Raw genomic sequence first — 13,106 nt, forward strand, 5'->3', positions numbered from 1 at the left:
AATTTAGATGCATGTTAAAGAACACCTGGTGATCGAAATTTACGGAGCACTCCGCTACGCCGTCTCTCATACATAGTCATGTTGTGGTTTCAAGGTGTCAAACCCCAACAATTATTTTTAGCACCATTCCATGAAGCTCATTCATCTAACAGTGTCCAGGGCAGCCATCCCCGCTGGCTCAAGCCCCGAATATCAGCTTTACCGCATCTGGTGTTTGTAATGCCCATGTTGCTGTTGGCATCATTACGCAGCTGTAGTAAACATGCGACTGTTTACAGTATGTGTGTGCATACAACATTTGTACATGTCTTTAGCTCGTTTCATAATGTTTCGCTCAATAAGAAAATTACAGCACAGCCACCTTCCCACTGCATGCTGCGCATAACGTGGATTTCCAAGATACGTGAGATCTGCCAAATTTTGCAGCGGTGCTCTGCGAAAGCTACACTGGTAGTGGAGTTTATAAAATTGATCCTTTTACACATTTTACAGTATTTATTCTGATTCAAAATGCTAAGGTATAGCATCCTCATACATTACACCTATATAATACTTAACCTATTGACTCTTTCGTTACCACGCCTATTCAAATCGATCACCGATGATCAACACTTTTGGACCATCTATTTTGGCATGTTAAACTTGTTTCTCGTACACCCAGCACTTTTTAGTAGTTAGTTCAGCCACTCAACTTTCAGAATCAATTTGAATTTTCCCATTTTGGCAACATTGTGATTTTTGACAGACCTTCACGCGAACCAATGTGCGTGTACTGTTGGAAAAGTGCACTAGGCTGGCGGACTTGACAGAAGTGCGGGCCCCTCGGGAATATGCGACAGTAACATCAAAGTTCGGTAAAGAAAATAACCTTTGCAAGCCAAATATCGAGTTAAAGTGTCAGCTTTACAATTCGACCATGTTGAGCAGTAATAATTGCCATAAATTTATGCCAGCTATTCAATAGACAGCTCTTCCAAGGAGTCAGGAAAAATTTGGTCGACAAATAATATTTACTAAGGTCCGCCTTGTGTTTAAAGTGTTAAGGTGGCCTTCTCAGCCAGTTTCCAGCAGCTTTGGTTTCGCTTGCATCGTTATATTAGACACAGGGTCCCATCTCATATTACTAGTCGCTGCTATGAAGCCGTCGTCACGCGCACAAGAGTGCGCACCATCGCTGCAAAACACATGCGCTGCTTGAAACTGCCTTCCAACCCCATCTGAATTGAGTGAAGACGAGCTTAGAGTTCGAGGATGACAGCACCTCAGCTTCAAGTTTTGCGGCAACGATGTTTTGCATCAGCCTGAGACATCCGCAGCCTTTCATGGGTTTGCTTTGTTTACATCCTCAAGTCATCTTCTCCGCCGCGAGTGCATATAGCTTCTGACATTTGTGCACAATCTTATAGCTACTGTAGTTACGTGCGAGATTCACAAGTCGCTGGGGTGCGGTGTGGTATGCGCCGGCTGCAGAGCTTTTTGCCATGGCAAGAAGGTCACCGGTACACATCTTGGCCCTAACTACAGAGCAGAGCGAAACATTTCAGGGCTGTGCGCGATATTGTTCTCTTCTTATTTCTTATTTACGATTAGCAAAAGTGCAAAGAAATATGCTTGGAGGCATATATTGGAACGCCAGCCTACGCAGAGTGAGGTGGCTCATGGAACGAGGTGACGCTAGGTGAAATAGTGAAGTTCATCGGACATCTCATTTATAGAGGGATTATTCACATCACGGGTATCCATCTATATTGGATTGCCTGGAGACTTTTATCACAAGACAAAAAAAATTTACTGAGAAAAGTGTACGAGTTTACTTGTGTCTCACGAAACACCATGCAATTCTTCACTGCATGGCACAAGCAACGAAGCAGCACTTGGGTTCTGAGTTTCTTTGTCTATGGGAAGAGAAACATTTTGTACAACATTCATTATTTTTTATAGTATTCCTGGGTCAATTATCTACAAAAGGTACATCTGGATTTTTTGTTTCGAATATTTTTTATATGTAGCCTTTTTTTATTGCACTGTTTACCATCCGGCGACAGAAAATTCCACACTTTTAACATTTTTATGCATTGTAGAATATTTTTGTTGCTCTACAACATATATTTTCGAAAAGAGCGTTTCATTGTGGGAAGTTTGGTATGCTGCAATGCGTGATGCAGTACTTTTGAAACTGTCAAAAACGACCTTCCCGAGACATATGAAAAATAACCATTTTCGTGCGGTAACGAAAGAGTTAAGCATGTCTGAATAGCAATGTTTCTGAATGTAGCAGAATTCAGTACTTCTAGAAAAAGGCAGTTGATCTGATTGGGGTCAACTTTTTGTTTTGGAACAAAAATGGAATACTAGTAAGATTGTTTAGAAGCTGGTTCTTAAAAGGCGGCACTTGTTTGTTTTGTTTGATACATATGCACGCAATGTCCTCAATGACAAGATGTTCAGTCAACAGAGGCACTTGTAAAAGAGAGCAATGCAGTCAATGCTGTGGAGGCTAGCAAGACTTCTAGCAGCAGATGTGCTAACACCTAGAAATAAGTTTCGTTTTTTAATGTGGAATAATAAATAAATCGGAAGTCTTGGTGGCTTAGATATAAACAACTCTGTTAGATGGATGTGAATACATTGTCCTGCATCCCGTTTTATTCTTTTTGCTTCCTTGCTTTTCACTTTGAAGCGTCGTGACGCTTGACGTGCATACTTTTTCCTTGCTCATATGAGCTCTTGCAGCAATAAAATGCAGCTATGGGACCCATGAATTTATAGTTTGCTGAGAGTTGTAGATTATATTGAACATATTCCATAGCCTGTTTTTCTATGCCTTTCATTGAGCAAGATATAAACGTATCCACTTTTAAATGTGTGGTTTGTCGTCGCTGTTTCTAGCAATTTTCTGTCTTCACAATTTATGTGGTGAGACTTCTTGCCGTGCGGTTGTCTTGAAGTACTCCCTATTTTTGGGAACCTGTTTGTCGGTGTGCAGCTTCGAATCGATGAACTGGTCAACAAGTGGTCTGGCTCCATCGAGCTAGGAGTGACGACTCACAATCCCGAGACCCTGGAGTTCCCGGCCACCATGACGAACATGCGCTCAGGTCAGTTTCGACATCGTTGTTAAATGAGAATTTGCCTGTTCACCTTAAATGCAAACGGAAAGAGTCACCGAAAAAAAAGCTCCAACTGGACTACCGCCAAGGACAGACTGCTTCTTTAAACAGACGGAAGTTCTGGGTCGCAGAGAGGTTGCAGAATGATTATGCCGTCATCTTAAAGAACAAAAAACAAAACATTGCCGATTTTGTTTCTTTGGGTGTGTTTTACGTCATTGAAAACTGTCAGGTGTTACCAACGTGCGGGAAAGAGTTAGCACTAGACAAGTATCACTCGGTGTTCTTCTTTATTGTACTATACATTAGTTACACTCTGCAGTTCACTGTTATGAGTGAACTATGCCAGGAACAAATTTTTTTTAGTATAAATTTTGTTTTCACGTCAATGCCCAATACCTATTTTAGTGAAAAGCTGCCCTCCTCTCTTCATTACCAGAGGCAAATTTACCCTCGACTCTTCTGCCAGGTACCATAATGATGAGTGGCTCTGGGATCCTCACGAATGGCAAAGGTAGCAGGCGGGAGTACGGCAACTACAACCTGGATGAACTTCATGTAAGTGGTGACTGGTGCAGTGTTCTTGTCTCAATAATCTGTTCAAGCCATTTAAACAATGGCTTGTTTTTTTTATTTATTTATTTTCTACTGGGGTAGCACTTGAGAATGTAGAACAAGAAAGCTGATTGGTATGTGGGGTATAACGTCCCAAAACTTCCATATGATTATGAGAGACGCCGTAGTGGAGGACTCCGGAAGTTTCGACCACCTGGGGTTCTTTAACGTGCACCCAAATTTGAGTACACGGGCCTACAACGTTTCCGCCTCCATCGGAAATGCAGCCGCCGCAGCCGAGTATCGGTGGGGCAACAAGAAAGCTGCACCATGGAGTGAATTTAATGGCATTACAGAGTTATTGTACAATCTGGTTCTAATCGCGGATCTATAGCACAATATTGGGCATACGGTGCAGTTTGTTGGGCATGCATCATGCAATGGTTGTTGAGTGTATTGCTTTAAAGTTAACCACTGACACAATGCTCGCACAGGGTGGAGCTGTCATTGCAGCAACCATTCTTGGCATTCCTCTCGGATGATGAGGCATTCATCTTTTTAGAGGATGATATGGAGAGGACGGTCTGGAGGCCACAGTTCACATTGTGGTAGTTGTCATCAGGTTGACACATTGTTACCAGCATCTCACTGTTGTGGTAGTACTGCTCTCAACACGCCATCATCTTGCACAGTTGTGAGAGCTTACGCAGGATCATGTTAATTTCACACTAAATTGATGGGGTGGGGGAGAACTCAGAAGAAGTGCCAGCACAATTAAGAAATTCGGAGCCGAGAAGAAATACAGAATCTGCTTTTGTCTTCTTTTTTTTTCTTAGCTTTATATCTTACTATATTAGGATGCAACCGAAGAAGTCCAGAGAGGCCTTGCTCATACAACGGAAACGTTGCAGAGATTGCCTCTGCGGCTAAGGAAATAGTGCCACGCGTGCACTCGGCGTTGTTCGCAGAGGGCCAGCTCATGACATCAGCCCAGAATGCACACCCGTTGGTGGACGCGTGTGTTTTTGAGGGGAAAATTCCGCAGACTTCTAACTTCTAAAGCTGTGTCCCACTACAATTCGCCTAACTTAAGTTATCTTTCGCTTGCTATGCCTGTGGCGCACTCTAGTTACACCACTCGCGAGACTACAGAGACTTGCCCCACCGTGCACTCCTGATGCAGGAGGGCGACAGGATAGGGGTGGTGCGCAAGTCCAACGGCAACCTCCACTACTACATCAATGGCATGGACCAGGGTGTGGCGTCCGGCAACGTCCCCAAAGTGGTGTACGGAGTGGTAGACCTTTATGGCATGACTGTCAAGGTCACTCTGTTGGACCACCACGAGAGCTCTCGCCGGCATGTGGCATCTCCCAGCGACGAAAGCAAGGCCATTAAAGGTCAGAGAGAGAGATAGAGCACTCCTGCTATGGTTCTGAAGCCAGCGTCTTGGCCTTGCTGTGTAGTACACCTTACGAGATCGGGAAAGTGAAAACGATTTTTTTTTTGCCTTTGTCGCTGTGCTGGTTGTAGTCATTGCTGCTTTACTAGTTGCTAGCTGGTTCAGAGGGCCTCTTTTGTAGTCAGCCAGGCACTAAAAAGAGTATGTATAACTAGCACAGTTAGCCACTTGCTTGAAAGACAAAGGTGCAATTACATATCTAGGAAATTAATGACATGGTGGTACTTTATGCCAGCATTCAGCTCCTGTATTGGCTGAGCTCAGCATTTGAAGTCAAGTTTTAAGCCAACAGACATCATTCACCTCTGCTAGTTACAAGTAACGAATTTGCAAAATTGAACTCAGTGTTGAATGTTATGATGTCTCTACTAGTTTTCAACAATTGCTTGACACAGACCAGGCCGAGTGCACAATAATTTGTTGTTTAACAAGAGTGGCGTCACTAGGGTTTATAACCTGGAAGTCGGTCAACACTCTTAAATGCATTCAGATAAGAAACGTCTCTGTTTTTTAAAATATGCCTGCCCATTTTCAAACAACTTGCTGCTATTTTGAGCCTATGGACAAGTAGAACATAACATCTTCGAAGGAAATATCACTCATGAACCACGTAACATTCTTTTTCTTTAAGGTTCCTCAAATTTCGCTCTGATCACAGACTTTGCAGTGCTTTGATGTCCTGGATCTGTAAAGTGCTGTCTTTTTGCAGATGACACAAATGACCGGGAGACTGAAAGGTTGCTGTTCCACCCACGCTGCGGTGGACGCGCTGTGGTTGTCAACGACGGCCGCACTGCCCGTAGGCCCAGGTCTGTTCCTTTGTAGCTTAAATAAATAACCGACTTTTGCACAGAAATATGTTTTCACAAGCCACCTTCTTTACTTATGGAAAGCTCATCCTACAAGGTGAAACGATATTGTTCTAACTGCGATATTTTAAAGCTAAGAATAAAAGCTCAGTAGGTTATACGCAGACAAATGATGTTGGTCTGATAGTTGGACTATATCCAAATGAGTCTTCTGCTTTTTTTACAGACCTTGAATCACCTTTTATCTTGAGGCATTCGTTTAAAGTAAAAATACAGTAAACTCTTAGTAAACGTAAATCTGTTAAATGGAACTGCTGCTTAAATGGAACAAGTGCTTCTGGCAGGATTTGTTTCGGGCTTGTATTGTGCACCCTTAATAATATCTCAGTAAATGAACTCCTGCTTAATGGAACACATATTCTTGATCTCTTCATGTTCTCTTTAATCAAAGTCTACTTTACAAGGAATGTCATACTAATGTGTCCTGTCTTTTGGGATTCAGATATTGTAGCATTGAGTTGGTGCACTTGTGCACAAACTCAATGAGTGGGTGCACTTGTGCACAAACTCAATGAGTGGGTGCACTTGTGCACAAACTCAAGTGAGCACAAAGTCCTCTGGAATTTTGAGTTCAGCCTGCTTGAGCATCTTGTATCTCGTGCAACAGAGCGTAAAGGAACAGCCATGCAAAGCGAGGATGATACACCACAGATTCAAGAACTGGGCATCTGCATCTTTGAAAGCAGTGCCTAACACCTCTTCTATAAAAAGTATTAGTTGTTGCAGCTTGGGCAGGTATTAGTCAGTGCAGTTTAGTTTACAGTCTATCTTCAATACCACGAAAATAGATGTCACAAATTATCGGTTTTGACAAGTTAGATTACAAATGACCTTGCCTTTATTATTGTGTTAATAAAATCATGTTTATAATGAATTTTTGGATATAGTAAGGTTATTTAATGTCAGATGCAACTTTGTTATAATGAGGTTTCACTGAATTGACAGCAGTGCTTTCATGAAAGGCCACAAGTGAGATTAAGAGTCATAAGTTGGTAAATTGGAGCCCATGCATTGTAACAGTCCAATCGCATTTGCCATCATTTTGCCATTCTCCATTTTCTTTGACATTTAGGTAACCATTGTTGACAGAATTGGAAACTGATAATAGTGTTACAACTTGCCATTGTCACTGTAGTCAAACAGAAATAGTCTCATAATGTGCATCTCTTTGATTAGAATGTGCTGTTAGGCTAGTTGGTAAGATGAGATGCAAGACTTTGAGTGCTGATGGCCTGTCTTTCTTTTGCCATCTTTGGTGGCTTCCATCGTTGCTAATGCACATTCTTAGTTAATTTTTCCACTGATGTTATATTTTTGGCTTCGGTCAGGTGCATTGTTGCATATATACATGCGATCCTTTGTGCAGAAGAAACAATTAATAGTGAGCGCCGTTTGTAGTGTGTGGTTGCGTGTGCGTGTGTGTGTGTGTGTGTGTGGAGGGGGGGGGGGAAATGAGGAAGAACCAAGTAGGGCCTAATGCTCAAGATGGCGGCTTTGTTCAGTGCCCTGGATGGCTTCAACAACGCCGTCGTCCTGACAAACCGTGCATTACGTCCGGATGAGCTGTTTGAGGTGGTCCTGGAGCAGCAGGTGTCCAAGTGGACGGGCTCCATCGACATCGGTGTGACCATGTTCCCACCGCACCTGCTTGAGTTCCCCACCACAATGACCAACGTACGGTCGGGCACCTGGGTGATGACTGGCTGCGGTGTCATGCACAATGGCACCGAGGTCATCAAGGACTACTGCCAGAACCTGGACACCTTGCAGGTACAGCACTGACCGCCATACACTTCAATGAAAAGAAAGATCCCTCAGATGTATGACATTTTGGGAATATATACATTGGACAGTAAAGCTGTGCTAGAGGCATGCATACCTGCCAACTTTCCTGATTTGGCCTGTGAGACTCCCGATTGTATGGGCATGGCAATAAATATCTTGAATAAAACTGCTAGCATTGTTTGGGAAATAATAATAATAATAAAATAAATTACTGAGAACATCAGCTCTGAAATTTTCTGATCTCTTTGGTCACTTTGGCTGCAGCACACTGATGTCATGCAGCAAGATTGCCAAGGGGCTACTAGATGACATGGGGCGCAGCAGATGATGTCTTTAAAATGTGATCACTGACGTGTACAAACTTTACTGGCAATCATTCGTATGTCGTTTCAGAGCTGAGGAACAGTAAATTAATACTTACTCACAGGTTTCTTTAGCTCTGTGTTCATCCCCTGCTTTACAATGTGGGGTCTCGGAATGTGAGCCCAGGCTCTCGGAGCGAACAGCGACAGCCGATGCAGTCAGACCAAACCAAACAACTCATTTGTTTAACGGCTTTTACAACTACGAGCTCGCCAGCAGAATCAAAATACATCAATAGTGATAAACACGCTAGAATAACCTTACACAATATTCCACAACAGTTAACAACATAACAAACACAAGGCGGTGGCGCCAACGCTCAACTCACCGCGAGGGCCCCCGGCAGACGACCCGCGGTGTCGTCTGCTGCGGACCCGCCGCAAGAGACGACTGCTCGCTCTCACAGCTACACGCCGAACAGACTCGCTCATTCATCATTCATGTGCCGCCACCGAGGCTTGCCGCCAGGCGTTGGTGGTGGCGCCATTGCGCTAACCTTGATGATAATGGTGGTAATGAACATTCACGAGCACAACACTACCTACTGCTCGATAGTTTTGAACGCTAAATGCGGCCTATGCGAGAAACATATGTGCGCCACGAGGTGCAAATGACTTTACAGATCTCTCGAACTTCAAGTTAGCCAGGTTGGCAGGTATGGGTTTGTTTGCTGGCTAAGACCTCGGCTAAACACAGCAGCACCCGCTGCTACATTCGAGCATGTTCTTCGCTTGAAAGCATACGTCATCCGCACAAAACTTTCTTACTGCGGCAGCAAAGAAGGTGCGTTGTAATGGGCCAATGTCGCGCTTTGAACGAATCATGTACTCAGGTTGGCGACAAAGTTGGTGTGAAACGGACATCGGAGGGAAATCTGCACTTCTACATCAATGGAGTGGACCAAGGCGTAGCTGCTCGCAATGTGCCCGCTCGAGTGTACGGGGTCATTGATCTTTACGGGCAAGCTGCCCAGGCATCGGTGGTGGACCACTCTGGTGAGCCGTCACATTGTATTCCCGTGTTTGCTTAGTGTAGTGGTTCTCAACAGGGGGTCCGTGGACCCTCTAGGGTCCGCAAAGCCATTTCTAAGATTTGCAAAGCCCTCACCCGCTTTTTTTTTACATTTTTTATTCTTTTAGATACGCAACTCTGTTTAAAAGTGATTGTGCCATGTATTGATGAACTGTCCAAAACGAAAGGGCACGCTTGTTTGATGTTTTTAGTAGCAATAAAAGACACCTGTTTCACGCTCCAGTTATGGTAATTTACCTACGCACCCCACCCTACCCCCCTCCAAGGGGTCCCCCATCACTTCAACCAGTCCACAAGAGGTCTCCGGCACATCCATGGCTGATAACCACTGGCTTAGTGTGTTAGGGACCTGCTGCAGACTGAGCTTGTTATTGCTGTTTATCAGCAAAATGTCATTGTAATTTGTTAGAATGAAGTTAGTGTAGTATTCACTGACATAATTATCATTTACTAAAATGTATCCACTAATGAAAAGTAAATCCTGTAGTATAGCAGGAGCACTATTCACTATGTGCTGTGCTTTAAAGTTCTGAGTTATCCAACTCTGTTATCCATGCATGGTAGCTTAATTAAAACCAGTAGACGCTTAAGCCAGGAAAACCATAGGGGAAGTTATTCGTAGTCTTCTGGCTGTTGTAATTATTAGGATTTAAATATGAAGAAATTAAAATAGACGAAAAGTCGACTTACCGTTGGCAGGAACAGATCCTGCAACCATCTCATAAAGCGTCCTATGCTCTATCAGTTGAGCTGCAGCTGTGTTCATTTTCCCTTTCACTCTACCCGCTATTTTTGTGCATGCGAATGTGGTAGTGTTAGCATCTCTCGTAGTCATGACAGCAAGCGTATGATAGCTGTATAGTATCTATGATAGCTGGGGCAACAACTCTCTAACTTTCCTAATGATCTTGATGTGGTAGGTGCACAAAAGTTTGCTATGTAGGACATTGAGTTGCTTTCTGCGAGTAATGACGTGCATCTCATACAATTTTCCAGGTCCAGAGGCAGCGCCTGTGCCGGAACTCCAGTTGTTGGTGCCATCACCGTCTCTGGCACTGACGGCCGGTGAGCCACTGGTCGCAGAGCTGCGCTTCAGCAAGAGGCATGGCCGCAACGCGCGGGTCCTTAACAAGGGGCTGACGGCAGTGCGCCCAAATGCGCATGGAGAGTTCAACTTTGCCATCGTCATCAGCGACCGGCCTCTCGCTGACAACCAGCTCTTCGAAGTGGTCATCGACCAGATGGTCGACCGATGGTCGGGATCCATCGAGGCTGGTGAGTCTGCAGCACGTAAAAAAAGAAAGATTGAATGGCAGAGCTAGGTTTCTGAATTTCAGATGCCTAGTCCTCGAAAATTTTGAAAGGAAGGCTTCTGAGAAACTGGCCTCTGCCACGTGTTTAGCTGGCGCTAATTTGCACATCTGAAGTGCGCGGTCTTTATAGGTGGAGGGCAGACTTAAGAAAGGGCAGTGAGCTTTCGCAGTGACATTCCTGCTAAAGCTCATGAATGTGCTGTAAAGTTCACGAACTGAAGCTCTGTGTGCAATATAATGTCAATGTTACAATTGTCTCAACATTGCAGGCGTCACGGCTATCAGACCCGAAGACCTCGAGTTTCCTAGCACAATGACAGACATCACTCATGATACGTGGATGTTGAGGTAGGCAGCCAGTGTATTATTATTATTATTATTATTATATATACTTTTTTTGCACTTGATGCATTCCAGTTTGATGATATTTTTGCTCAACACCATTGGGTATTTAAGCGTTGTACCATACGTTCAGGAAAGCATAGAGACATAGGGTGCCAGATTTGCTTAGAATTAAGTTTACACCGACATTTTTTTTACATTCGGTTCAGGGAATAAGGCACAAAAACCTATCTGAAAAGTACAGAGATACACCAGCCACTGATTTTTTTACAAGCACTTTGGAGATGTCCGATTATTTCAATCTGCTGGCACTAATGCTATCTTACCCTACAGCAAACATATAATGGCAGGATAAGTTTAGGTAATTTCTATTTGACTCGCTAACAAAACACTTTGCAAACATTCTTATCTTTATGCAGTCCTAATCACTGTTGCAGTGACTTTACAGCAAAGTGCCTGATTGTAGCGACACTACAAGTCCACAATTTCTCTTGTTTCAGAAAACATTTAGCATCTTAAATAGTGAATCATTAGCATAGTGTACTCAATTGATATGATGCACTTGGTGAACTAATGTAGGTTTATAGTGAGACACAGTGCGCAGAACACTGGACACAGGAAAACTGGACGCGAGATGTGTGCTGACACAGCACCTGTCCTGTGTTCTCTCAGCTGTGTCCAGTTTACTTTGTACTATGCCCGACTATGAGCTCGATTAACGCATGCGTATTTTTCAACAGGTTCTTTCAGCTACCGTTCTTGTTAAACCTTATAATCTGACTTAAATATTTGTTTCAACTTGCCCAGTGGCTCAGCCATCATGCGCAACGGCAACACTGTACGAAATGGCTACAAGTGCGACTTGGACCAGCTCGGTGTCGGAAGCCGCGTGGGAATGATGCGCGACTCCGACGGTTGCCTTCACTACTTCGTCAACGGAGAGGACCAGGGAGTTGCTTGCAGGAACATTCGATCACGTGAGCTGCATTTTCAAGGACTTTATTTTGCCTTCTCGAGTGAATCTCATTGGAACTGATAGTGAATCCTATGAAGGGGACAATAACACTCAGTGAAAAGTGTCACCGAGAATACCCGCAATCTCCGTAACTTTCACTTTCTTCTAACACCGAGAGACCCTGGATTTCACCAATGTAGTGCACCACATTTGCCGGTCTTACTTGCTGTTGTAGCTTGGTGGCCTAGGTGTTGCACTGCTAAGCTTGAGCACACGTGTTCGACTCCTGACCATGACAGCTGCATTTTGATAGGGTCAAAATGCTACATCTCCAGTGTAGTTTTAATTTGGGTGCATGTTAGTGTACTTCAGGCAGAGGTGTAGCCATCGGGTGGCACACCGGGCTCGTGCCTTCCACGAAAATTTTTTTCGCCATGTCATAGAGAGCGAAGAATGACCATTTCAAAGGGGTGCCCTCTTCCGAAAGACATTTTTGGCTATGTCCCTGACTTCAGTTGAACAAAATTAATGTATTGGTTCCCTGCTAAGGCGTGCCTCATAATTATGTTCGTGCTTAGGCCTATAGGAACCCGGAATTTGATTTTTTTTTATTATAAGTTTACCAGTCTTCATCACTTTCCCCACATGCCTTGGCTTGTGAGAATACTGAAAAGAATGCCACTGCGTGTCTTTAAATTGTAAGGGCAGGTTGGTGGTGGGATCTCATATTCTCCACCCTACTACTATTGTAGAAAAATTTCATTCTCACATCTATGCCTTTCGATGTCATAGGCTGAACAAATTTCCCATTTGAAAGACGCTATGTGCCCTTCATCCTACTGAGGACTGCAACTTCTAGCATAGTCGCAATTAGCCCGTGAGCTTGCGTATCACAACCCCACCGCAGTGACCTTGCAAGTGTCTAGAAAAAAAAAAAAAGAAAATGTGCCCGTTGGTCGTCTGTACAGGGATGTTACACAAGCACTGCATAATTCTTGTTACAAGCTCTGATAGTGGGAAGTTGACCTAAAATACACAATTAACGGGTGTGGCCTTACAAGGCTTCTTTGGCAAAAAAAAACTTTAAAATTTTTTCACCTTTCTTTACAGTTTATGAGATCCTACACTTTAAATCTGCTTCAAGAATCAGTAGATTGTAGCTTTCTTTGAATGCAACAAACTTTGCAGAATTTGGCTAAACAGCTGCTCAAGTAGAGCCATTCTTGAATTCAACCAGCCTGTCCAAGTAAAGAAGATTCCCCCTCAATTGAAATCGATGCCTCGATGCAGTGAAAGAACAGATGCCAATATGTTCTGGTG

At 43.7% G+C, this 13,106-nt stretch overlaps 1 protein-coding gene across 3 annotated transcripts in view; it reads left to right on the forward strand.

The window, feature by feature from the left end:
* The window catches only part of Neurl4 (neuralized E3 ubiquitin protein ligase 4), a 39,126-nt gene that overhangs the window by 6,325 nt on the left and 19,695 nt on the right, over positions 1-13,106 (forward strand). For 2 of the 3 annotated variants that reach the window (XM_075889001.1, XM_075888998.1), the window contains exons 4-12: positions 2,987-3,098; positions 3,550-3,668; positions 4,849-5,065; positions 5,837-5,936; positions 7,499-7,766; positions 8,977-9,139; positions 10,173-10,451; positions 10,759-10,837; positions 11,639-11,808. In XM_075889001.1, coding sequence (XP_075745116.1) covers positions 2,987-3,098; positions 3,550-3,668; positions 4,849-5,065; positions 5,837-5,936; positions 7,499-7,766; positions 8,977-9,139; positions 10,173-10,451; positions 10,759-10,837; positions 11,639-11,808 — 1,507 coding nt within the window. The remainder of the gene's footprint in view (positions 1-2,986; positions 3,099-3,549; positions 3,669-4,848; positions 5,066-5,836; positions 5,937-7,498; positions 7,767-8,976; positions 9,140-10,172; positions 10,452-10,758; positions 10,838-11,638; positions 11,809-13,106) is intronic. The other variant, XM_075889000.1, reaches the window with a different exon arrangement.

This window comes from Rhipicephalus microplus, chromosome 3, assembly GCF_043290135.1.
Source record: "Rhipicephalus microplus isolate Deutch F79 chromosome 3, USDA_Rmic, whole genome shotgun sequence".
NCBI lineage: Eukaryota > Metazoa > Arthropoda > Arachnida > Ixodida > Ixodidae > Rhipicephalus > Rhipicephalus microplus.